The sequence below is a fragment of the Sorex fumeus genome, unplaced genomic scaffold (assembly GCF_029834395.1).
Source record: "Sorex fumeus unplaced genomic scaffold, SorFum_2.1 ptg000001l, whole genome shotgun sequence".
In the NCBI taxonomy this organism is placed as follows: domain Eukaryota; kingdom Metazoa; phylum Chordata; class Mammalia; order Eulipotyphla; family Soricidae; genus Sorex; species Sorex fumeus.
The window spans coordinates 4,266,032-4,290,657 of record NW_026606058.1 but is presented as its reverse complement, the minus strand read 5'-3'; the positions used below and the strand labels follow the sequence as shown (position 1 = coordinate 4,290,657).

General features: G+C 44.2%; 1 protein-coding gene across 6 annotated transcripts in view; it reads left to right on the top strand.

Annotated features, from left to right (window-relative positions):
- LOC130032669 (leucine-rich repeat-containing protein 37A3-like) overlaps window positions 1-24,626 on the top strand; it is a 73,280-nt gene that overhangs the window by 8,124 nt on the left and 40,530 nt on the right. For 3 of the 6 annotated variants that reach the window (XM_056124229.1, XM_056124479.1, XM_056124313.1), the window contains 4 exons: window positions 10,200-10,297; window positions 12,977-13,059; window positions 20,936-21,007; window positions 22,752-22,842. In XM_056124229.1, coding sequence (XP_055980204.1) covers window positions 20,968-21,007; window positions 22,752-22,842 — 131 coding nt within the window. In that variant the 5' untranslated portion in view covers window positions 10,200-10,297; window positions 12,977-13,059; window positions 20,936-20,967. Of the gene's footprint in view, window positions 1-7,725; window positions 7,841-10,199; window positions 10,298-12,976; window positions 13,060-20,935; window positions 21,008-22,751; window positions 22,843-24,626 lie in introns of those variants that run through there. The other 3 variants (XM_056124562.1, XR_008793889.1, XM_056124399.1) reach the window with 3 other exon arrangements.

The following is a 24,626-nucleotide window of genomic DNA, read 5'->3' as shown; positions in this document are numbered from 1 at the left end:
CTTTTCTATTTTCTATTCACTTTTTTTCCCTAATCACTTTTTCCCCATAAAGGTGATTAAATACTGTGTGATAGTTTAAAATTCCGTTCTTTTTATCGTGTTTTTTCCCCTTCCCTTTCAGAGTTCTATGTTAATGCTTATCTGATATTTAGCTACAAGTTACTGACTAGCCACAGTTAGTTTGTATTTGTATGGCCTATCAATTCAAAATTACATGGCATCTGAATGGGGAATATGTTATTTAACTTATGCCAAAGACTGTACTATGGGAGTTACACCAGGTGCAGAGATCCAAGATGGCAGATTCAATCTTTTTTTTTTTTTGGTTTTGACTTTTTGGGTCACACCCAGCGATGCACAGGGTTTACTCCTGGCTCTGCACTCAGGAATTACCCATGGCGGTACTCAGGGGACCATCTGGGATGCTGGGAATCGAACCTGGGTCAGCCGCGTGCAAGGCAAATGCCCTACCCGCTGTGCTATCGCTCCAGCCCCAGATTCAGTCTTTTTTTAAGGTGAATTTTAGTAAATTATCCTTGGTTGCTCTCATTTTTTGTTCTTGAGTCTTCTCCTATGCCACTACTCAAGGGACAAGATTAAAGTGGAAATAGCTTCTCTGTTTCCCAAACCTTCAGCTTCCTGGTGACCTACAAGTTTGCTGATTGTTGTTTCATCTCCACTTTTGCAAGCATGTGAATTTGTACCCTATTATACTAACAAATGCAAAGTAAAGTTCTTGCTCTATGTTGTGATTTTACTTTGAGTCATAGCCTATGTTTGTTTGTTGGATATAAAAGTTCTTCCAACAGGTTATGCTGTTATATAGACCATAATATAATCTATCAAAATTGGAGGCTTAAATTTTCCTTGTTGTTTTTTTTAACAATGGTAAGGAAAATGGCGATCTGAATATCTCTATAACTTTGAATGTTGTATGTATTGCAGTTTGGGCATTCTTTAAGAAAAGAGTCTCTTAAAGAATTGTGGATTTACTATTATTTACAATGACTAGAAACATTTTCTGGAAAGTGAATTTTACTTTTACTGGTTCTTTATATTTTCCTTGAATAGAACAAAGAAAGTTCCTTTGTAAACTTCCAGCTTCCATATACTTTTGTCTCTTTGCAGTAAACTTCTAAAAGTAAAGAATATAAAGGAAATGATGGTTTCCATTGAAAGTAGCCTTCATGAATACCTTGTTGATATGTATACTGCTTTACTGCAAAGTTGTTTTGAAGAGTTTTTTTTTTTCTGGTTTGGAGTAGAGGTCATTTTTTCATTTTAATTTTTGATTCTGAATGAATACGGGTTTGAGTTGGATAAGTATAGTCTGTTGGCTCTTTTTGCCTTGATAATGTGCTTAAATATTGCTTGTCTTGTAGAAATACTGATTTGGGAATAGGGTATGTATATTTTGTTTGTTTGTTTCGGGACCACATCTGTTGGTGCCCCCGTCTTGGTGCTCAGCGTGACTTCTTTGGATGATGGGAACTTGGTGGTGATGGGCATTAAACATGGGCCTCCTGCATGCAGAGCATGTGGTCAGCCCATTGAGCAATCTCTCCAGTCATTCAACTTCATTACTGTGTGCAGCTCACGATGATTTTTTTTCATTTTGCTTCCTGTTGTCTGTAGGATCTTTTAGGTAAAGGTAAAGGTAAAGGCCCTCCCGTTGATCGTCGATTTGCTCGAGCGGGCCCAGTAACGTCTCCATTGGAGACTTTGTTGTTACTGTGTCTGGCATATCGAATACTCTCGGTAGCTTGCCGGGCTCTCCGAGAGGGGCGGAGGAATCGAACTCGGGTCAGCCATGTTGGCCGCTTGTAAGGCGAACGCCCTACCCGCTGTGCTATTTAAAATGCTGAAAATGTGAAAATGTGTTTGAGCGCAGTTGATATTTTTAAGCTGCAGTTTAAATTTCTGAAAGTGCCATGTTAAGATTTTCAGAGTTTTGTGGAATATTTTTAAAAAATGATTACTTGATTTTTTACCATGTACCATGTAAATGGTGATTAGTAAAATGTTACAAAGTTCTTATCAGTAATGCAAATACGAAGAGGTACATGTGTGAGGTCCTAAGTGTGAAAAGGCATATTTTAGATAAAAATATTATCGTTTCTAGAGAATTTCAAGAATTAATATGAAATCAGATATTACTTTGGTATGCAAAATTATTGTGATGCTAAATATAGCTTGTTTCAGTGCTTTCTTATTAAAAATCTTTAACTATGTCAATTTTATTGTGATACCAGGATTTACATTATCTTAAATCATTGATTTTGTGCATACATCTTTGTTTGCAGTACCACACGTAACACCAGAGACTAATTCCCTTGACTGATGTCCCAAGGACCTTTCCCAATTCTCCACCCTCCCCACACCAACCTTCATGCAACCTCAGATCTACAGATAAAAACTTTCCGTTTAGACTATAGAAGAAAAACAGTATGCAGTATTAGAGAAGTGTGTATTACTGTATTGGGTTTGAGGGTATAGAGAAATATTCTAGATGGAGGAAATTCTAGTTGTGTGCGGTGGGTGACCGCGGCGTCCCTGCAACATTCTCTGTCCTCAGCCATCCCCGCTTCGCCTTCTGAATGCCGTGCGGGTCTTCCCCAGCGCTGCTGCCGCCCCATCCGCGGTTCTAGGCCATGGTCACGTTGTATTTGCGCGCACCGCCCACTTAGCCCAATGGGCCTGCGAACTGCACCTGCTCTTCCAGTCCTCTCCGCTGAAGATGGGTTGGCGCTTGGCTGGGATCGGGGCCGTGGGAAGCAGTGCTGGGCTGGGGCACCTTACACTGCCATATACCCCCCCCCCACCAGCTTCCCACTGCCTTGCAGTGTCTACCAGTATCCAAGCAGCACACGGCCCGTCCCCACAGGCTGTCTTCTGCAGAAACTCTGAGGCTGGTTGCAGAAAGAGACTAGCTGGAAGGGTCAGAGCCCAGTTCCCAGCCTCCACTGGGCTTTGAGGGGGTCCAATGTGTGCTTGACAGTTCTGCTGCCTGGAGGGACTCGCGGCCAGCATCATCGCTCTGTCTTCCGCCCACTGTTCCCGGTGCCCACCCTGAGTTCCCAGTTCCCACTGAAAACTTTCTTCCCTTTGGGTGCTCCCGAGGCTCCGCCGTCTCCAGCTCCTGAATTCCATGTCACTTAGGCCTCAGTTTAGTCCCATTCATTTGTCTGGCCCATTTCCATTCTTCTGTGGTTCGGTTCAGTTTTGGTGGAGCAGGGTTGGGTGTGGAGGGGATGGGGGTAGAACCAGGGGGTCCCCCGCTCTGCTGTTTTCCCGTGCAGACCCCCCATCCCCTCCCATACCTCTGAATATATGAATGAGAATTATGGTTTCCAAGCCTTTCACATGATAATTCTAAGCCTCCTCTGATTGGCTCCCTGAAGTGGCTTCTCTTGTGGTCATTCTCACTCCCCGTCCTTTTGTCCTTGCCTGCGACTTGATCAGACATGAGAACACCCCTTCGTGTGACCACAGACTCTTCTGCTCCTCTGCAGACCCAACACCTGCTTCAGCCCCTACTCCAACCCCTAGGAATGAAATCAAGGTCTCATGGACCTTATTTGCTTTGCAGACAGTAAGGTGCAGCTAAACTCTGGCCATCTCACGGTCATATTACAGCTGGATTTGAAAACGTTTTTGGCCATAGCAATTGGAAAGCTGGAGCGATAGCACAGCAGTAGGGCATTTGCCTTGCACGCAGCCAACATGGCCGACCCGAGTTAAATTCCTCCGCCCCTCTCGGAGAGCCCGGCAAGCTACCGAGAGTATCTCGCCCGCACAGTAGAGCCTGGCAAGCTATCTGTGATGTATTCGATATGCCAAACACAGTAACAACAAGTCTCAAAATGGAGACGTTACTGGACCTGCTCCAGCAAATCGATGGACAACGGGAGGACAGTGATAGTAGAGAGGGGGAAAGCTCTTGGCTTCCACTTGCTAACACTGGTTGGATCCCTGGCATCCGGTAAGGTCTCCTAAGACCTACCAGGAGTGATTCTTGAGTGCAGAGCCAGGATGAAGCCTGGGCATTGCCAGGTGTGGCCCCAAACCCCAAAATAAATAAATACACTTATATCCATTTTGGGCTGGAGCAATAGCACAGCGGGTAGAGCGTTTGCTTTACAAGCTACCGAAAGCTACCGAAAGTATCTCGCTCCCACTTCCAAGCCTGGCTAACTACCCATGACGTATTCGATATGCCAAAAACAGTAATAGAATCTCACAATTTGTTGTGAAACGTTACTGGTGCCCACTCGAGCAAATCTATGGACAATTGAGGACAGTGCTACAGTGCTATATCCATTGTAATTGATGAGTGGTACTCCTCCCACCCCTTTCTCTCATTGGCTATTAAGACCATTTCGTAGGAACAGGGATGTGACTCAGTGGCAGAGCATAGACCTTGCATGAGTGAGGGCACCCCAGGAGGAAGGCGAGTTTCATAAATATGGTGTTGAGATTTTTATAGCATAAGATTCATTACCAGTATAGTGATAATGGCAACATTCTGTAAATCAGTATGTAGTTGTGAAGGTGGTACTCTCGTTTGATCTTCTCATGCACAGGCTGGGATTACCACCTTCTCTCTGAAAGTTTTCCATTTCTATGAGAGGTTCTTTTATAACTTGGAGAGCACCCATAGTTCTTGTCTATCTTTGGCCTCCTATAAGTACAGAAAAGTAAAGGGGATCTTAATGTAAAATGAAGGAAAGACTCAAGTCATCAGAGAATTTCTTCATAGTTACCAGCAAAAAAATGAATAAAAAAAAACTGTTACAAAATTAAGGTAACTCCTCTCCAGGGTCTCAGAACCCTTCTGAAGCTTCCTAAATTGACAAAACTGCAGTCACTACAGGTCCAGGCCAGTCTGTGGTGTAAGCATTCAAAGATCAGTCTTCATTGCTCCCTCTCCTCAGGCAGCTTTAGGTTGGGGAAACTAATTTTGTTCTTTTTTCTCATTCCTTGATTTATTCTCTCAACCAACAAACTATCAAGCCTTTGTGAGTAACAAACTTTTCTTGCTTCAGAGAATGAGGAAAGGATACAATATGGATTCTTTGAGCACTCAAGGTGCTTATAAACTGGTTATAGTGATAGGCACATGAAACAAATCAATAATTAGTATTGCTCTGCTTTTATTTGTGTTTGAATAGTTTTTCTTTTATTTTTTCCAATGCTCAAGGCTTTCTTCTGACTCTGCACTCAGGGATCACTCCTAGTAGGCGTGGGGGGCACCACATGGGGTACTGGGGGTCATATCCAGATTGGCCACATGCAATGCAAAAATGCCTTGCCCATTGGACTATCTCTCCACCCTTGCATTTGAATTTTTTATTAATAAGTTCATATAGTACATATTGGCTGAAAGTTAAAATTGTCATTTAAGAACTAATGATATAAGAAGTCCACAGTAATGTATTTAGTGAAGTTAGAATACAGGTATTTTGTATTTTATAAAGAATCTCTTATGCAGATGATCTTGATCACTTGGTCACTTGATGTCCCGTTATTCATTGATTCGCTCGAGCGGGCGCCAGCAATGTCTCCATTCATCCCTATCGCGTGCTATTGTAGCCCAATGGCATCTGCTCATTCTAGGAACACGAAGAGCCTCAAATCGATCATTCAGGGTCTTGATAAAGAAGTCTGATCATCTCATAAGTGGACGGACACATGATCTTTTGATGTCCCGTGGAATCCAGTCCGTAATGGCTCTAGTCCAGCAGTCATCTCCAAATTTCATTACGTGTCCAGCCCATCTGATTTTCGACGCCTTGGCAAATGAGACAGCATCCCTGATTCTTGACCGTTGAAGAAGGTGGAAACTTCGGATTCTTTTCTCTCATTTGACTGAAGCATGATACTCAAGCATAGCTCTTTGGATTCCTCTTTGGGAGACTCGAATAGCGTTCTCATCATGTTTGTGTAGGGCCCAGGTCTCTGAGGCATATGATAATGCAGGAAGAACAGTGGAATCGAAGAGATGTGCCCGGAGCCAGAGGTTCTTTGTCCTCTTAGCTATTTCTTCAACATTCTTGAAGGCGTTCCAAGCCACTCTCTTTCTCCTGCGCAAGTCAGGTGCCAGGTCATTCGTCATGTTGACTTGTCGACCTAGGTACACATAACTGTTGCATTCGGAGATATTCATCCCATTGAGAGTGAATGGAACGTCAGGAACGAGACCATTTCTCGAGAAATGCAGGTGATCGTTGCTTATAAAATGGTATAACAAAAAATAAACGAAACTATAGTCTCTTCTAGCAAGGCTAATAATTTCGAGAGAGGAGTGCTGTAGATGAGGTCTTGCTTTGGTGGCAGGTCTATCTTATCTATCTTTCAGGTTATAGTTACAGGCAAGAGCTTCTAGATAGAATCACTGAAGCAATTTACTTCTTTTGCTTATCTACAATCTTGCAGATCTTACAGCTTATAGTTTCACTTGCCACCAGAAGTCAGGGACACGCTCAGATTAATCAGAGATTTTGGAAATAATGCAGAAAAGTATCACGGCTTGAGAATAATACGTATTAGTGCTTCCTATGAACTTAATGCCTAAACTGTTTAAGGACCAAAGAAATAGGCCAGGAGTTAATGGGCTGACCTTGCTTGCTGCCAACCTGGTTCTATCCCCAGCCGCACATGATTCCCCCAACCACCACCTGGAGTGATCTCGGAGCACAGAGCTAGGAGTAACTGATTACTGCTGAGTATGGCTCTGAAACTACAGCAACCAGCAAAGTTTGTTTGATTTGCTCTTCACGGCCACTTTTTGAAACTTGTACTGAGAAGTCTTGGGTGGGCTAAATTAGATCTCTGTGGGAAGTCGTTCCTAACCTCGAGTACCTCTCTTATGTCTTTAGGTTCGTCTCAGCAGACATAAAGCAGTTCGACGTTCTACACTTGCCCTAAACAGCTCCCAGTGCCAGGAACTGGCAAACTAATATTTTGGTTTCAATGGATGGTCTAAAAGGATTGTCAAGGTAGGAAGCGGGGAGAGAGTTCAAGTGCGGAACTTGTGCCCACCGTGTTCAAGGCCCTGGGTTTTCTCCTGAGTATTGCACGACTCCCAGCTGTGTGGGGTGTTACCCCAGCGGGCTCAGAGAACCTACAGACCAGATAGATGAGAGTCGTCTAAGTGAAAGTGTTGGACCACCGGTCACACCCCAGAATCAATAAGGTCTCAGTGAGTTGACGGTGGTGTCCATATTCTACAAGTCTTGTGTGCTCTGTATGTTCATGGCTGGGAAGTTTTGTTTAATGTTGAAGTCACAGGTTACTTCAACGGTTGGCAAGGATTGCTGGAGTTTCGTTTTTATTTCTAATTAAACTTTTTTTTCCAGAAATATGTTTTTGTTTTTTAGAATTTTATAGTGAAACACCATGAGGTACATTTGTAGATTTACAAATATTTGTGCTTGGGTTTCAGTTATACAATGATCGAATACCTATCCCTCCCACCCCCCCATCCTCCCCATCCCACCCTGCCTCTGTGGCAGGGCATTTCCCTTAGTTCACTCTCTCCTTTTGGGTGCTGTGGTTTGCGAAAGAGGCATTGAGTGGCATCTATTTAAACATTTTAAAATCTACATTGAGATGTTCAGAAGGACCTTCAATCTGAACTCTTAACAGCTTCAGGATCTTTCTGAACTTGAAGAAAGGGAAAATGAAGATATTGTGGCACCACTTCAGAAGCAAAGCGTGAAGATCTTCTGTGCTTTAGAGGTGGTTTTGTCGTCCTTTGGCAAGAGCCCTGGAGTTGGCAGAGCCGAGGAGACTTTGGATAAACTGGAAGGTCTCTGTGGGGACTGGAATGGGGGTGTGGGTAAGAATTCATTCTCTCTCTCCCTCTCTCTCTGTCTCTCTCTCTCTTTCTCTCTCTCTCTCTCATCATATTTTCAGATACATCACAAACTGCCCTCTCCTTGCTAAGTAAGCTGCTAAAGACATGGGCCGATGCTTTTAATAATACTTGTTTAAATCTTAGGTAGTAACCAACAGAACCTTTTCTTTTTGGTGGGGGGAAGGACCTGGGAACCCTTCACAATTTTAGAGCTGTCTGCTTACCAAGAACCTTAGGGGTATAGGGATGGGAATAGTGCTTCTCCTATTTGGGGGTAACAGTCTTCTTTGTTACAAAGTAATTTTTCAAATACAGATCATGTGTAATTGTCTGTTATCCCAGCGAAATCTTCATTTTGACAATGAAATACCCAAATAAAAATGTTTTTCCCCCCAGAATCTGTGGCATTTAGGCTTAGGGTATTAAATTAAAGGCAGCACTGTTAGTGAAAGAACTGGAACAGACTCTGGTAAGTGAATCTTAATGAGACCAGCTCATCCTTGGTACTAGCAAACCTTTCTCAAGCTCCTGAAATTGATAGGTGATAGGGCAGACATTCGAATGGGTTGTCACTCCCTGTGGGGGGTGCGGGCGTGCCATCTGTCTGAGGTTATCTAGTCACCATCACCAAAGCCCCTTGCACCTGCCTCGTGGCCAGAACCAAGGGGAGGCTGACCAGATTGGCGCTGATCTGAGAAATGTGCGCATCCCCTGGGAAGGGGGTCAGCGCCCATCTGCATGTATTACCTCTAGAATTACCACAGTTATCCAATTCGGTTACTCCTAGCTGCGGTATCCAGATGGCTCGGGCTTGCTTTGAACACTATAATTTTTGCAAAGTAAAGGACTCCATGCCAGACCGTTTTCACTCAGGGCACCCCAGAGAGGGGCGGGTGAGGGTCCTTCCCATCCCAAGGGACCCTGCCCGGCGGCCGATCTCCACTACCCAACCGCCGCCACTCTCCAGGCCAGGCCACTTTCACATTATAAGACACTTCCTACCCATTTTCCATAATTGCCACACCATGTTTGATGGGGTTCAGACAGTAGGCAACAAATCATAGAGAGAAATATATAAATATTTGCGTCTCGGAGAGCCTGGCAAGCTGCCGAGAGTATCCCGCCCACACAGGCAGAGCCTGGGAAACTCCCTGTGGCGTATTCGATATGCCCAAAATAGTAATGACAACAAGTCTCATTTCCCTGATCGTAAAAGAGCTCCAATCATTGGAAGAAGCTGCTAAAATCTCAGGACTGGGAGGAATAGAGACGTTACTGGCGCCCACTCGAGGAAATTGACAAACAACAGGATGACAATGATACAGTGATTATTATAAAGTAATTTTTTTATTTTTATAAAAAATAAAAATATTTGACTAAATTTAATATTCAAACGCCAATCCCACGACCATTACACCTTGCTACCACCATATTTTGTGTGTTTCCATCCCGAACCCAAACCCCTGCCCCAAGCAGAACCGAAGCAATTTATTTTGTATTGTGTGTTCTGAATCAACTGCTGAAAATGCTTCACAAAAGTTTCCTTAGAGGAAAGTGTGTGAAGATTGTTCTATTTCCCCCAGGGACCATTGATTGTTCTATTTGCCGTAGGGACCATTAAGCCCTTAAATAAGAGATTATTGACATGTTGTTAATGGTTGAGCTGTGTGTGTGTGTTTGTGTGGGTGTGTGTGTGTGTGTGTTTGGGTGTCTATGATACACACTCCTGTAAAAATATATTTTCCTCTGATTCGTAGCCTTCTACCTTAAACTCCATCAATTGTGGTTTGCTGCTCTTGGAATATTAGTGGTGTGAGGTATGTCAAGTTCCTAGAATAGTCTGTAGGTTTGCCCATTTGAAATACGTAATCAGTATGAGATTTGTGCACTGATCTTGACTAATTTCTCCCTTCTAGTTTACCTGTTTACGAATGTCCAGAATTGATCAGATAGCTAAAATGTATGGTAATAGCCCTGACAGAATATACTTAGCACAGAGCCTTCAAGACATAGCCTTGTGTGGTGCCTTCCCTTACTCATTAAGATCGTGATGTAGTGCTCTTTTTGTTTTTTTTTTATTTTTATTTTTTTTAACTTTTTTATTTTTGGGGTTATACCCAGCGATGCTCAGGGGTTATTCCTGGTTCTGCATTCAGAAATTAGTTCTGGCAGTGCTGGGAGGACCATATGAGGTGTGGGGGCTCGAACTCGGGTCAGCCGCATATAAGGCAAACGCCCTAGCCTCTGTACTAGAGCTCCAGGCCCAGTTCTGTTTTTAGACTTCATAAAAATCAATTAGAAAGATTGGCGTAGTAAATCTATTTGTTTTGTTTGGATGTAGGACCATTATCTTTCCTTATGAAAAGGAAGACGACTCAGAAGTTTGCTATTCAAAAGACCGTGTCAGATGCATTTCAGAAACTGCTCATTGTGGTTTAGGTAAGACTTTGTTGGTTATCTTTGAAGTACTGCAGCTTTCTTACTTGACGAGCAAGTAAATTGATTTTGAGAAGTCAATTATATTGAAAATAATGGAAATATAAGTACTTCCTATTCCTTTGTTTTTTAGATGCTTTACAGAGTAGTCTCAAATTTGTCCTTTGTGGAATCTGTGAAAAATAATTACAGCAAATATTACTCCCAATGTATAAACGTAGAATAGTTTAGACTGTGGAGAGAGTATTTGATCCAATTCCTCTTTCTCAATTGTTTGTCAGTAAAGCAGAAGAGTATAGTGGCTGTAAACTCCAGACTCCTCTGTTTAAGTACTAGCTCTGTCCTCCATTTTTTTTCTTTTTTCTTTTCTTGGTTTTTGGGCCGCACCTGCTGATGCTTAGGGCTTCCTCCTGGCGATGTGCTCAGGAACCACTTCTAGTAGGACTCGGGGAACCACATGGGGTGCCAGGGACTGAACCTGTGTTGTCTGCATGCAGAGCAAATGTTCGACCCATTGTAATAGTACTCTGGCCCTCTGCCTCTTTAGAAAATGCAACAGTGGGTCTCTAGACAGATATGTGAAGGTATTTCTAAGCCGCAATTGTCTTTTCTTTCATTTGCGTTTTGGGTCACACCCAGGGATGCTGAGGGGTTACTCCTGCCTCTGCACTCAGAAATTATCCTTGTCGGAGCTCGGGGTCCACATGGGATGCTGGCAATCGAACCCAGGTCAGCCGTGTGCAAGGCAAACACCCTCCCTGCTGTGCTATTGCTCCAGTCCCTTTTTTAATTTAGCTTACCTTATATTGTAAAAGTAAATACTTAACACTTACCTAGAACTGCACTCATTTGCGGAATATAAAGTAACAGAATGGGATGACTAACACCCAAGGATAGTAGAGATAGGGACCAGGAGGATTGCTCCACGACTTGGAAGCCAGCCTCACATGCTGGGGGAAAAGGCAGCTCAGATAGAGAAGGGACCACCAAGTAAGGGATGCTTGGAGGGCCCATTCGGAATAAGAGATGTGTGCTGCAGGTAGACTACAGGCGGAACATGATGGCCACTTAATGCCTATATTGCAAACCACAACCCCCAAAGGAAGAGAGAGGTTGAAAGGGAATAGGCCTGCCATGGGGGGTGGGGGGTGGGGGGTGGGTGGAATGAGGGAGTCGTGGGAGGGATACTGGGAACACTGGTGGTGGAGAATGGGCACTGGTGGAGGGATGGGTACTCAATCATTGTATGACCGAAACATAAGCACGAACGTTTGTAAGTCTGTAACTCTATCTCACAGTCATTCATTAAAAAGAGAAAGAAAGAAAGGGGCTGGAGCAATAGCACCTTGGGTGGGGTGTTTGCCTTGCATGCAGCTGACCTGAGTTCGATTCCCAGTATCCCATATGGTCACCTAGCACCGCCAGGAGTGGTTCCTAAGCGCAGAGCCAGGAGAAAATCCTGAGCATTGTTGGGTGTGACCCACAAAAACAAAAAAATAAGAAAAAGAAACATTACATAATAAAAATAAAATAAATAAATGTTTAAAGAGACTTACCTAGAATTTAGTAAAGGACGAAATATTCTAATTATTGCTACTATTTTCCTACTGAAGAGGAAAATTAACTGGAATCAGTTCGTGGTTGGTTTTCAGCACTGACATATTGAGAGTTTGTGATTCGATGTACCAACCAACTATTTGTTGTGAACCTTCACAGTGATTCTGCTGCGGCCAGGAAGATAGCTAAGAGGCCTAGTGCACATGCTATGCATGTGGAAGGCCAGGTTTGGATTCCTGGCACAACATTAGCGTCCAGGAGCAGCCCCCAAGTACTTCGGTCAGGAGAAGACTTAACACTGCTGGGTGTGGCCCCCAACAAAAACAAATAGTGGTCATACTATTTAAGATTTTTAAATGTTCTCCTCTTATGGAATTTTCTAGTGCTATGGATATTTCCGGCTGTGCCCAAAGGAAAGTGAATAATCTGTAGAGAGTCCACAAACAGAATTGCTTTCCTTGCTTTATAGCCCTGCAGTCTTAGAGAAAGGAATTTTCAGTTGTCAGAGACCTTATTTATTACACGAGTAGCTCCTGGGTTGACTTCAGCCTTGCAGTCTGGGCAATTTTCTAGCAAAAGAGACTTCTGTGGTCATCTGGTAAAATTTCTATCAACTATAATAACTTTTAAGAACCAATGGGGGATTAGGAAGATGGTACCAGAGCCTTGCATATCCCTGGCACGGCATATGGTCCCCTCTAGTACCATCAGGGAGCACAGAGCCAGGAACAGTCGCTGAGTACCAGAGGGTAGGATCTGCAAACCCCAGATAAAAAGAAATGAAAGAAGGAGTGGGTTGGAGAGATAGCTCAACAGGCTGAGCACATTCTTGGCATGCAGGAAGCAGGTTTCAGTTCCAGCTCAGCACTGCATTGCCAGGAATGACTCCAAGTACTAAGTGGGTATAATCCCTAAGCACCTTTGAGAATGGCCTCAGAACAGAGAAGCAAAAGGAACCAAACTTAATGTCTGCATTGACAAGGAAAATGCTCTTATTTTATGCTTTAGAAATAAAATTATTGGACGTATAAAGGAAGTACACACCCACTATCACTGTGCACTACCTTTATAGAAAGAACATTTTAGCCAATAAGTTTGAATTGATCCTTGTTAACTTTATTTCAGAAAGTGGTAAAGTAGCTGTGGAATATCGGCCTTTTGAGGAGCTCACTGATGCCAGAACCGAAGGACTACATGATTTAATTCAAGTATGTGAAGAGAAAAACTCAAGGATGACATATACAGGATGTCTGTAATTCAAAATAATGAGCAGATTTTAGAAATTTTGAGCATGTGTAGGCAATTCTAGCACCCCCAGAAAAATATGAAACTCTCAAACTTTATTTGAGGGAATTTCTGAATTTTCCCTGAAGTCCTAGCCATTGGTTCTAAAGCCTTCTTTGAAATGTGGAGAGTTCTGAGTGCCCTCTGAGTTCTGTCAGAGAAATACCTTTTTGAACTCCTCTTAAACAGGATCTAGGGATTTGGGGCCTTAAGTACAATTATGTTACAGCATTCGAAAAGTTATCATTTTTTTCAAATATGATTTCATACCTAGAGCTTAGCATCTCATATATATCTTGTATGAAATATTTTATGAAAGAACCTTTCTGTTCAACAGTTGCACAGTATTCCACATTAGGAATTAACTTGTTAATTTCCAGGAGAACATATGAATACACTATGTGTGTATTCTAGGGATGGTGGGGGGCGGCAAAATGTGTTTAATATCATTGGGAACAAATTTGGAGTTGGATATATGTAATTAACATGGCTCAAAGTCAGAAAAGTTGTTTCCAAAGTTAGGGAGTTAGGGGAAGATAAAGAGAGAAAAGGTGATTCTGTTCCTCTTGTTGAAAATCTGTTTTTTTCCTTTGTAAAATAAATTTTATTTGTGGGTAAGGTAGCGGGATTCACACTTGGTAGCGCTCAGGAATTACCCAGCCTGGCTCTTTGTTATAATCACTTGTCGAAGTGCTCGAGGGACCAGGTGATGGTAGGGATCAAATTCAAATCTTTCTTGTGCAAAGCATGTGCTCAATCTTTTGAACTATTGATCTAGTCCTGCAAAGAACTTTTTTAAATAGTTTAAATCAAACCCACCAAGAAAACTTCCAACACCTACAATTGGGTCTTAAAAGACTTAGCTTAGGAGCCTGAGACATAGTTCATCAGGCTGGAGCATGGACTGTGATGAGGGACACCTGGGTTTGATACCTGCCACTGCATGGCCTCCTGAGCACTGTCAGGTACAGCGTCAAACACCTCCAGGTGTGGCCCCCAAAGAGACAACAATGTCCACCTTACTAAGAAAGGTGAGAAGACATTTCGTACTAATGCCAAAGAATTCAGAAAACGAACATCCATCCCTAAATGAGGCTACTCTTGGAACCAACTCCATTCGGGGCTCTCTACTCAACTAGAGAGCGGGAAGAAGCCCCTTCTCATGGAATTTATATTCTGGAAGTGTGAGATAATAAAAACTGATATGGATGAGAAGAAGGACTGTGAAGCAAGTAAAATGGGTGCTAGTTACAGTATTGCAAGAAAGCCTTTTCACTTTCTGACGTGAACATCCTAAGTGTTCCCTCCGAGTGCTAGAAGGGCAGCCCTCTAGAAAGGAGCTTGCTCCTTTTTCTCCATGAATTTATGTTGAGTTCCATGCAAGAAAGGGGGATTTCCCCCCAGGCTGGTGTAAAGGAGTGCATATGGCTGTTCATTCCGTTCAAGAATGGTCTCCCAGAATCAACTGTTTCTGGCCCCAGAGCCCTGCTTCAGAAAATTTTGGGTCCCTGATTCCATGCTATCCCCTGTCTAGGAGAGTGATAAATAATCAGAGAGACTAAGAGCTTAAAGGAAATGACAACATTTGTGAACCCCCACCCACCCGAAGTAGTGCTCCTCTTGCAGGTCAACTGCCTTTCTTGGAAGCAGGATGGCCAAGGGGAGGACGAATGTCTCTTGGATTTCAGTAGTGAGGAGGAAGCACCAAGACCACCACAGCTGGATTAGTGCTGTTGAATTCACCAGTGTTCCCTGTCTGGGGACAAGCTGCTCCTCCCCCACCCTTGGGGCTCCGCCCAAACGAGTGGGCAGTCCCAGTCCTGTTGGGTGGCAAGAGTGGGAGGGGAGGCAAGGGGGGTGGGGTAGAGGACCTGATTGGATGTGTTTGGTGCCTTGGGGGAAAAAGGAAAGCCTGGGTCCTGCTGGCTTTGAGGAGCCTGCTTTGCCCAGATCCAATAAAGGCGCTTAAAGGCTCATAAAGGTGGTGAGGGGTGGGTTCTGCGGTTGCCAAGGGCCTGTGGTTGCCAAGGGCGTGGTTGATAAGGGCATGCACGGGCAGCGCCCATCTGCCTTAATTCCTTAGCCATGGATGTGGCAATAAAAATACTAACAATTCTTTTCTCTACCCATATACAGGGCGCTCCTCTCCGGGGGAGAGTCCTACCCCCAGTCCCCCTGGCCCCCAGCCCCCCAGGCCCCCCCAATCCCTGGCTTTCACCTTCCCCTGATCCTGCCGCTGAATCACCCCCTACCCTTCGGCCCCAGATTTCCAAACTTCTCAAGTATATTCTTTCCCCCGAAAACCGGGGGAAGGATCCAGTTCACCGTGGCCATCCTGCTGAAGGTATTGTAACTCCCAGGAAATCTATGAGACCTCGTCGTCTACCACCACCGACGCAGGAGGATTACTTAGATTCCTCTAGGTCTCACCAGTTTTTTATTCCACACCTTGGTTTCACTGACAAACCGGCAGCACATCGGAGGCTCGCAGGTGGAACTATTTCCGAACTTCTCACTTATCTTCTTTCCCCTGAGAACCGGGGGAAGGATCCAGTTCACCGTGACCATCCTGCTGAAGGTATTGTAACTCCCAGGAAATCTATGAGACCTCGTCGTCTACCACCACCGACGAGTATGGATATGGATATCTTTTATCCTGAGGGGAGTCAACCTTTGGTGGGAGATTCAGAGAAACATCCACAGATCCGTCACAAGGCTGGATCCTTTTCACCCCAGCCTCAGCATCCAGAAACCTTTGAAGAGCTAGAACAGCTTCCCTTTAAGACCCTGGAAGCTGAACTTTCAGCAAGCACACAACAGAGCCCAGCTGCACTTCTAGGATCTCCCGAGGAATCAAAACCTCTGGTAGTTCCAGACTCAGATTTGCTGTCAAGTACCCCTGAAAAGGGTGATACTGCTTCAGTCCTGCCAGAAACCCTAGTTCAGCCTACATTGGCTTCCGAGGAGAGAGGATCTTCAGTGCCTCAGGAGGTGGAAGCTCAGCCTTTAGAGTCAGGACTGGAACTTGGAGCGCGTGATCAGGAAAACAGAGTGTCACCGATACCAAAGGAAGTCCATCTTTCAAATACAGCTACTGTCACCATCAAACCTGCCTATCTGCAGATTCCCGGAACTCCAAGGGTCCCCAGTGAGGGGGAAACATCAACCCAGCCAGAAGCCCTAAATATCACTCGCACTGCAGAACGCCTTAGGGAAAAGAAACAATCTCTAGCCCAAGAGGAGGCCCAGTTTGCGGTACTAGAGAGCCCTGACAGTGGCTCTGCCATACGGCAGGAGACAGTGCCTCAAGCTCCAGGCATCCCTGAGGTGACTGAATCTTCAGTCCAGCAGAATCCCCTAGCTCAGCCTCCTGAATCCCCTATGGAGTTTGAAGCTCAACCATTTCTGCATTCTGAAGAAAATGTTCCACCTCCAAGTCAGAATGAAGCTCTAAGCTTCAATTTACCCCAGGTCACTGCTAAACCTATGGGTGTGACATTTCCTTTATATACAGAGTTCAATAATGAGGTCAGACCATCAGACCATCCTGAACATGTGTCATCACCAAGTAAGAATGAAGCTCAGCTCTTAAATGTTCCCAGTGTGAGGGGAAAACTTGTGGGTATGACAATTAACATGTTTCCAGAGGTCAGTAATGAGGTTCGACCTGCTCCAGAGCAGCACGAGGTCTCAGCTCAGCCTCCAAGTGAAGTTGACCTTTCAAACTTGCCCCACGTCACTGTAAAACCTGTGATGGTGACAATTTCCATAGCTCCAGAGGTCATTAATGGGGTTCAGTCCTCAGTCCAGAAGGAATCACAGACTCCAGCTTCAGAGCTCTCTTTACCCAAATCTTCTTTAGCCCACCAGCAGGTCCAAGGTGAAGGTCCACAGCTCTCTGAGACGATGGACTCTCCATCAGTCCTGCAGGAGTCCCAGGATAAAATGCTAGGGTCCCCTGAGGTGACTCCATCTTCATCATATGAAACCACTGACCTCACGAAGGTGGGAAAATCGTCCGTCTTCCAGGAGGCACAGACTCAAGGTCCAGAGCACCCTGGGAAAAGCTTTTCTACTAAGGAGCAAGAATCTTCCCAGCTGATAGAGAACCTTCAAGATTGTGTCACTAAAGCTCAAGGGGATCTACTCCACCTTCTCTCGAGAACTGGACACCTGTCCACTCTCAAAATCTCGAAAATATATAGGTTGCTATCTAAGAGTACAAAGAGGTATCATACTCATCATAAGAAACCTAACAGTAACAAGTCTGAAACCACTAAAACTGTTTTATCTTCTGCAACCCAGGAGGACGTCGTCCCTAAGATTCCTGAGCATCTTGAGGTAGTCATTTCTTCAACTCAGCCAGGCACCTCTTCTAAGCGTCCAGACTCTATAGCGTGGAGTTCTGAAGCTTTCCGAATTCAGACTCTGGAGAATCAGAAGGTGACAGTTTCACCAGGTCCCCATCATGTGAACACTCGTTCACTCTCAGCTGACATTTCAGCTCCACCCAGTGTGGGGGTTTTGAAGACAATACCTTCTCCAACCACACAGAAGAACAAGGTTCAACATTTTCATCAGAATCGGCCTTCTACAAATCAATATTTGACTGTAACTCCAGAACACACGGTGAAGACTAAACCCTCGACAACCCTGACAAGTACCAGTGCTACAGAACAGTCAAATATGACACTTATCACACCGTCTCGGAGTCCTTGTTCAAACCTGAGTGGAGTCACATTTCCACCTAAAAACAAGGACGTTACTGTAACTAAAGGCAGTTCAGTTATATCTCCCACCATGCAAGAGACTTCAGCTCAGTCTTCAAAGGCCTCCAAGAAAGCTGAGGTGAGAGTTATAACAAGTACCACTCTGACCACCCCCAGACAGGGAAGGCCTTCAGAACAGCGTCAGCATCAGCAGAGAGATCTTGGTAAATACACATCTGTACCTTTGTGCTTAGCTCCAGAACCAGAAACATCAGGAACAGCTCATTCTTCTCCGACTCAGTCTTCAACTGTGCCTTCTGTACGATGTAGTTCAGAAAAGGCAAATGCTGCTCCGACAACCCCCAGTGAGGAAATGCCTTCAGAACAGCCTCAGCATCAGCAGACAGATCTTGGGGAACTCACATCTCCACCTTTGTACGCTACTCCACAACCAGAAACATTGACGACACGTCATTCTTGTCTGATTCACTCTTCTGCCCAGCCTGCTGTACGACATGCTTCAGAAAAGGCACACGTAGATTTCCCTGAGCAACTGGAACAGAATGTCTCCATGACCTTTAACATATGTGAGCTCTGTACCTGCACAGATAAGACCCTCTCCTGCTCCGGTCTCAGTCCAGAGAAGAGGCTCCATAGAGTGCCTGTGCCAGGGCCCAACACCAACACCTTCACCGTCCTGTAAGAATCCCCTTTCCTCTGTTCTCTGCATTCTGCCTATTGACATAGAGAGCCTTTTCTTCAATGTCTCCCTGTGTCTGCCTCATCCCCCCCCAGCCCACGTTAAATGATTTCCGCTTTTTATCTTTTGTTAGTCAAAAGATATCCTTGTTCTCCTTATCTGTTGCTGCTGCTTTTCTAGTCTTTTGGTTATAATTGTCCGCACCCTCTTTCCTTCTCTGTTTTTATCTCACCATCAACTTATCCTTCATTTAATTCCTTAACCTTTGTTTCCTTTGTGCTACAGCCTTTTTTTTAAAAAAAAAAATAGTTTGTCCTCCTTATCTTTTATTGCTGGTGCCACAATCTTGTGCTTATGGACATGAATTCTGGAGCCAGATTGCCCGAGTTTGCATTTGTTAGCTTTGTTACCTTGGACAAGTTATTTAGCTCTGTGACTCAGTTCCCTTTTCTTGAGGTGGGGGTAATGGTAAGTTATCACCTCCTAATATTGTTGTGATACTTGTTGATTTTGATACTTATGAAGTTAGTACCTTGAAACAAGTTTAACATGAATCCCTATAGAGATGAGGCCAAGGTGGTGGAGAAGGGTTGACTGTGAGATCTAACCAGCTCCAATTGCAACAAAAGTAATACTATGAAATCTATGTAAATACTTTGGGCCAGAGTGATAGTACAGTAGGTAGGGCATTTGCCTTGCACGTGTTTCACCTAGTTCTGATCCCCGGCATCCCATATGGTCCCCTGAGCACCACTATCAGTGATTCCTGAGTGCGGAGCCTGGAGTCACACCTAAGTATTGCCGGGTGTGGCCTCCCCGTGAAACTATATACTTATATCGGGCAACTAGCATACACATGAATGCTGTCTGTATTCATTAATCTCTCATTTCAGAATTACAGTTGTTTACATCGACTTTCCATATAAAGCACCCATTTCCCTCAACCTAGCCACAACAATATGTCATCGGCTCTTAAACATGATGGTATTGGGGAGAAAGGGAATACACAAAAAGGAAAGGCAGCGTGTCACCAAGCACCAACAGAGGCACAGAAATGTACAGAATCTTGTCAGTTGTGGAAAGCTGCAGAGAGCTGACACAGAGCAACTTTAGCTGGGAATTAGAGGTTGATTTTTTTGGATCAAAAATTATTTATGTGCTGGGCATATAAAAAGCTGTGCACGTTTGGTATGATTTTTGTGTTTGGAGATATGTAATATGCTTGTAATATGAAACAGTTATGAATCTGTGCCTCCTTAAACATATCCCTCAACTTGTGGCTTAGACATCATAAAGCATCCAGAAGTCTTGAGTGGAAATGTTCACTAGGTGGATGGGATAGGTTTCTGTTTCAACATTTTCACCCTGAAAACTGTATGTAAACTGATTAGGTTTATATTTGGATTATGTACACATTTGCAGCTTATATACACATGTTGCTGAGCGAAGTTGACAAAACTAGATTCAAAGTGATCCACAGAGTTAGTGTTTAAAACTGAACTCAGGGAGCCAGAGTCCTAGGACAGTGGGTAGGGCTCTTGCGTTGCATGTGGCCAACCCAGGTTCAATCCCGGACACCTCATAGGGTCCCCCTCCATCACTGCCAGCAGTTCAATGAAAAATTATTGACCCTGAGCGCAGAGCCAGGGGCAAGTCCTGAGCACCATCCCCCCCTCCACCAACTTCATGCGTCTATACATGTGTAAATTCATGAACATATTCTCTTTGTTACAATAGGTCAGTAAACAGGATAAGGCGCAAAAATCCCACTTTCCCACTCTACCAGCTATATGACTGCCGCATGGTAACTTCTGTTACCATCTTGGGTTTCCTTCTACTCTCTTTCCTGTGCATTCCTCCCCACCCCCAATGAAGGTAATTCTTTGTGATTTGTTCTTTTCCTGAGGCACGTTGAATATATCTCTCCTCACTAGTCCCCCCTCATTTTCTAATTTCCCTAGTCTCTATCTAGAAATTTCTACTATCTTGAAATTTCAACAGAGAGCATTGACTTAAACCTTTGGTGTTTCCTGGCAATGTTTTAAAATATTTATTTGCTGATAATTTTGTTCATTTTTCTGTATATGATAATTATGAAATTATAATTTTCTCCTTTAATTTGCAGTAGGAGTTATAATAGGTGTGAGTTTGGAAAAATGGCTTACAGGCTAATTAGCTGGCAGTATTTATCTACTCCAGGAATTAGGAAGTTCAGATTGTGAGATATTTCATTGTTTGACCAGTCATCCCACGTCATGTTTTTAGTTGGGCAAAATGGGAAACTCATAGCTATGGAGATGAGCTGGAGTATTCTGTGTTTCTATGATTCTTTTACTTTCCTGTTCATTCTTTTCCTACCTGTTCAAGTCTGTGAACTGTGTTTCTTCACAGAGATTTCCAAGGAAACTCTATTTCTTCCATTGATGGAAATACATGGAAGACATACCCTTGGGTTGAGAAACTGTGAGTATATTCTCTCCAAATATGAATATTAAAAAATAATTGCACCATAAAATCCTCCTTAGTATACAATTTAAAAATCAATACCACATAGAAGGTATTTCACACTCATGTCCCAAAACAACCTCTATTAGTTATAATAGTTTACTTCTTTAAAAAATTTTGGTTTACCAAGCTCTTACGTTAAAAGTCTTTTTGTTTTCCATTCCATAACTGGTAGAGTTAATTGTATATACACACGCACATATACATATAAGTATATATTTTGGTGATGTAGATGGTTTTATTGAACTTATTTTAGAAAGATGTGAGAGGAGAACAAGAGAAGTTCTAGAGAGAGCACACAGAGATGAGCAAACTGGAAATGTGTTCACAGGAGAACATGGGCTTGAGTAGCAAGCCAACATGATTACTTTATTTATTTATTTATTTATTTATTTATTTATTTATGTAGAAGTACTATTTATTTAGCCACTGATTAGCTGATTGAATTGTGCATGAACTCCACCTTACTTTTTTTTTCATTTTTTATAATTTTATTTATTGAATCACCATGAGAGCAGTTACAAAGCTTTGGGGTCTAAGTCTCGGTCATACAATGAAACACCCATATCTTCACCAGTGCCCATTCTCCATCACCAAAAACCCCAGTATACCCCATCCCACACCCTCCCCCTACCTGTGGGGCAGATGATTTCCACATTACTCTCGCTCTACTTTGATCACATTCAATATTTTGACACCAGACCCACCATTATTATTTGAGATTTTACCCCAAGACTCAGATCTGCTGAAAAGGCAACAGTAGACAATTTGTGTTCTATTGCTGGTTATGAATAACATATGATGTTGCGTGGCTGTAGTAGGGTCATGTGATTTTGAAATTCTGAAATTTTAACACTTTTAAATCTGGAGGGATTTCCACCAAAAGCCACCGGATTTCGAGATTTGCTCCTGAGTCTCTGGGATCATGGCCGTTGAGCAGCTTGATCAGGAGCCAGAGAGGCTGTTCTTGGGCGATGACTTGGGGTCTCATTGGAACAGGGAGACTAGGACCGGCTCCACCCCCATCCTGTGAGGCCCAACAAGTTTCGTCACTGCGGGCCCAGACCTGACTGTCTAATGGCCTCTGGAGGATGATGGCCTCCAAGCCGCCAAGGGGGAGCAGGCGGAGGGACAACACCCTTTCCCCCCTGGGGTGGCCCGGCGACAGTAACCTACTGCGGAGTCTGGACGCATTTCTGCCAAAAGCCACTGAGTTTTGAGATTTGTTTCTGAGTCTCTGGGATCAAGGCTGTTAAGCAGCTTGATGAGGAGCCAGAGAGGCCGTTCGTGGGCGATGACTTGGGGTCTCGTTGGGGTGGGGAGGACAGGACCGGCTCCACCCCCATCCCGTGAGGCCCTGCGTGTCTTGTCACTGCAGGCCCAAACCTGACTGTCCAGTGGTCTCTGAAGGATGGTGGCCACTGGGCCGCCGGGGGGAACAGGTCAAGGCACGAAACCTATTCCCACCTGGGTTGGCCCAGCACCGGTAACCTACTGCAAGGACCGGACGCATTTCTGCCAAAAGCTGCTGGGTTTCGAGATTTGCTTCTGAGTCTCTGGGATCATGGCCATTAAGCAGTTCTTTCAGGAACCAGAGAGGCCGTGCCTCCAATTATATAGCTGAGCCGGAGGTGGTTTGTGGGGGTGTTTCCCACATACCTAACTTTTGGCCATTTACTTTCTTGGTAAACTTTGCCCGAAGTTTTTGGGGTCTGGCCAAAGGCACAGCAGCAATTTTGGGGTATCTGGAAGTCTGAAGGCGCCATCAGGTTGCTGATGCACTCGACTCACAGGTACATGATTACATTCTTCATTAAAAATTTTTAAATGATCCATAATGCGAAAGTAAATCTTCTGATTTGTTTTTTCTATAAATATAACAGCTACCACTTGATACTTTCACTTTATTTTGCTTTAGACTTCTTTCCTTTATGGTGCATAGAGGTTTACCCCATCTACTTAAAAAAGTGTATTGAAAGATGCTTTGATTTTTTTTTTTTTGGTCACATGTATTACCGCAGCACAGGGCCTTGTGAATATGGGCAGATAGGCCTGTTAAGTAGATATTTAGAGATGGATTTGTTGGCTGAAGAGTATATAGTTATAAAAATTTAATTGACCTCAAAATCGTTGTGCCAGTTCATGAAAGTATTGTTTCTCCATGCCCATCCACCTCTGGGCATTCTTTATTTGGGGGCTGCCCTGATGACTCAATAAAAGGGATCCCATCCATATTTTAATTTTATGGTTAGTACAACGGGTAGGGCATTTGCCTTGCATGGGGCCAACCTGGTCAACCCGAGTTTGATTCCTCCGCCCCTCTCGGAGAGCCCGGCAAGCTGCCGAGAGTATCTCGCTTGCCCGGCAGAGCCTGGCAAGCTACCCATGATGTATTCGATACATCTTTATTTGGGGGCTGCCCTGATGAATCAATAAAAGGGATCCCATCCATATTTTAATTTTATGGTTAGTACCCTCCCGTTGATCGTCGATTTGCTCGAGCGGGCCCAGTAACGTCTCCATTGGAGACTTTGTTGTTACTGTGTCTGGCATATCGAATACTCTCGGTAGCTTGCCGGGCTCTCCGAGAGGGGCGGAGGAATCGAACTCGGGTCGGCCATGTTGGCCGCGTGTAAGGCGAACGCCCTACCCGCTGTGCTATCGCTCCAGCCAAGTACAACGGGTAGGGCATTTGCCTTGCATGGGGCCAACCTGGTCAACCTGAGTTTGATTCCTCCGCCCCTCTCGGAGAGCCCGGCAAGCTGCCGAGAGTATCTCGCCTGCCCGGCAGAGCCTGGCAAGCTACCCATGATGTATTCGATATGCCAAACACAGTAACAACAAGTCTCACATGATGGAGACGTTACTGGGCCCGCTCGAGCAAATGGTTAGTACAACAGGTAGGGCCTTTGCCTTGCATGGGGCCAACCTGGTCAACCGAGTTTGATTCCTCCGCCCCTCTCAGAGAGCCTGGCAAGCTACGGTGAGTATCTCGCCCACACGGCAAAACCTTGCAAGCTACCCGTGATGTATTCAGTATGCCAAACACAGTAACAAATTTCACAATGTTACTGGTCCTGCTCGAGCAAATCGATGAACAGTGGGAGGACAGTGACAGTGCTATTAAATAACACATATTGACATACCTAATAGCCACCTGTATGTCTAACAACTAACTTCAAATTTGTGATGAAGAACCAAAAGATTGAGATGTCTCTAACAAATGCGATGTGAAAAATATCTGTGGTTTGTATTAGAGGCCAAATGAACAATTTGCTAATCTGTCATTGTCAGTTGACATTCCTAATATGAGAAATGACCATTTTAGGGCCAGAGCGGTAGTACTGTGGGTAGGGTTTTTGCTTTGCATATGGCCTCCAGGATTCAATTCCCAGCACCCCATAGGGCCCTCCAGCCCTGCCAGGAGTGATCCCTGAGCACAGAGCCAGGAATAAGCCATGAGCACAGCCAGGCGTGATCTAAAACCAAAACCAAAGGCTGTTTCTGTGCGTTGGAAATAATTGTATTTTCATCCAGGCTATGAGCCTCAGACCTAGAGAGAAAGTCTACAAATGGA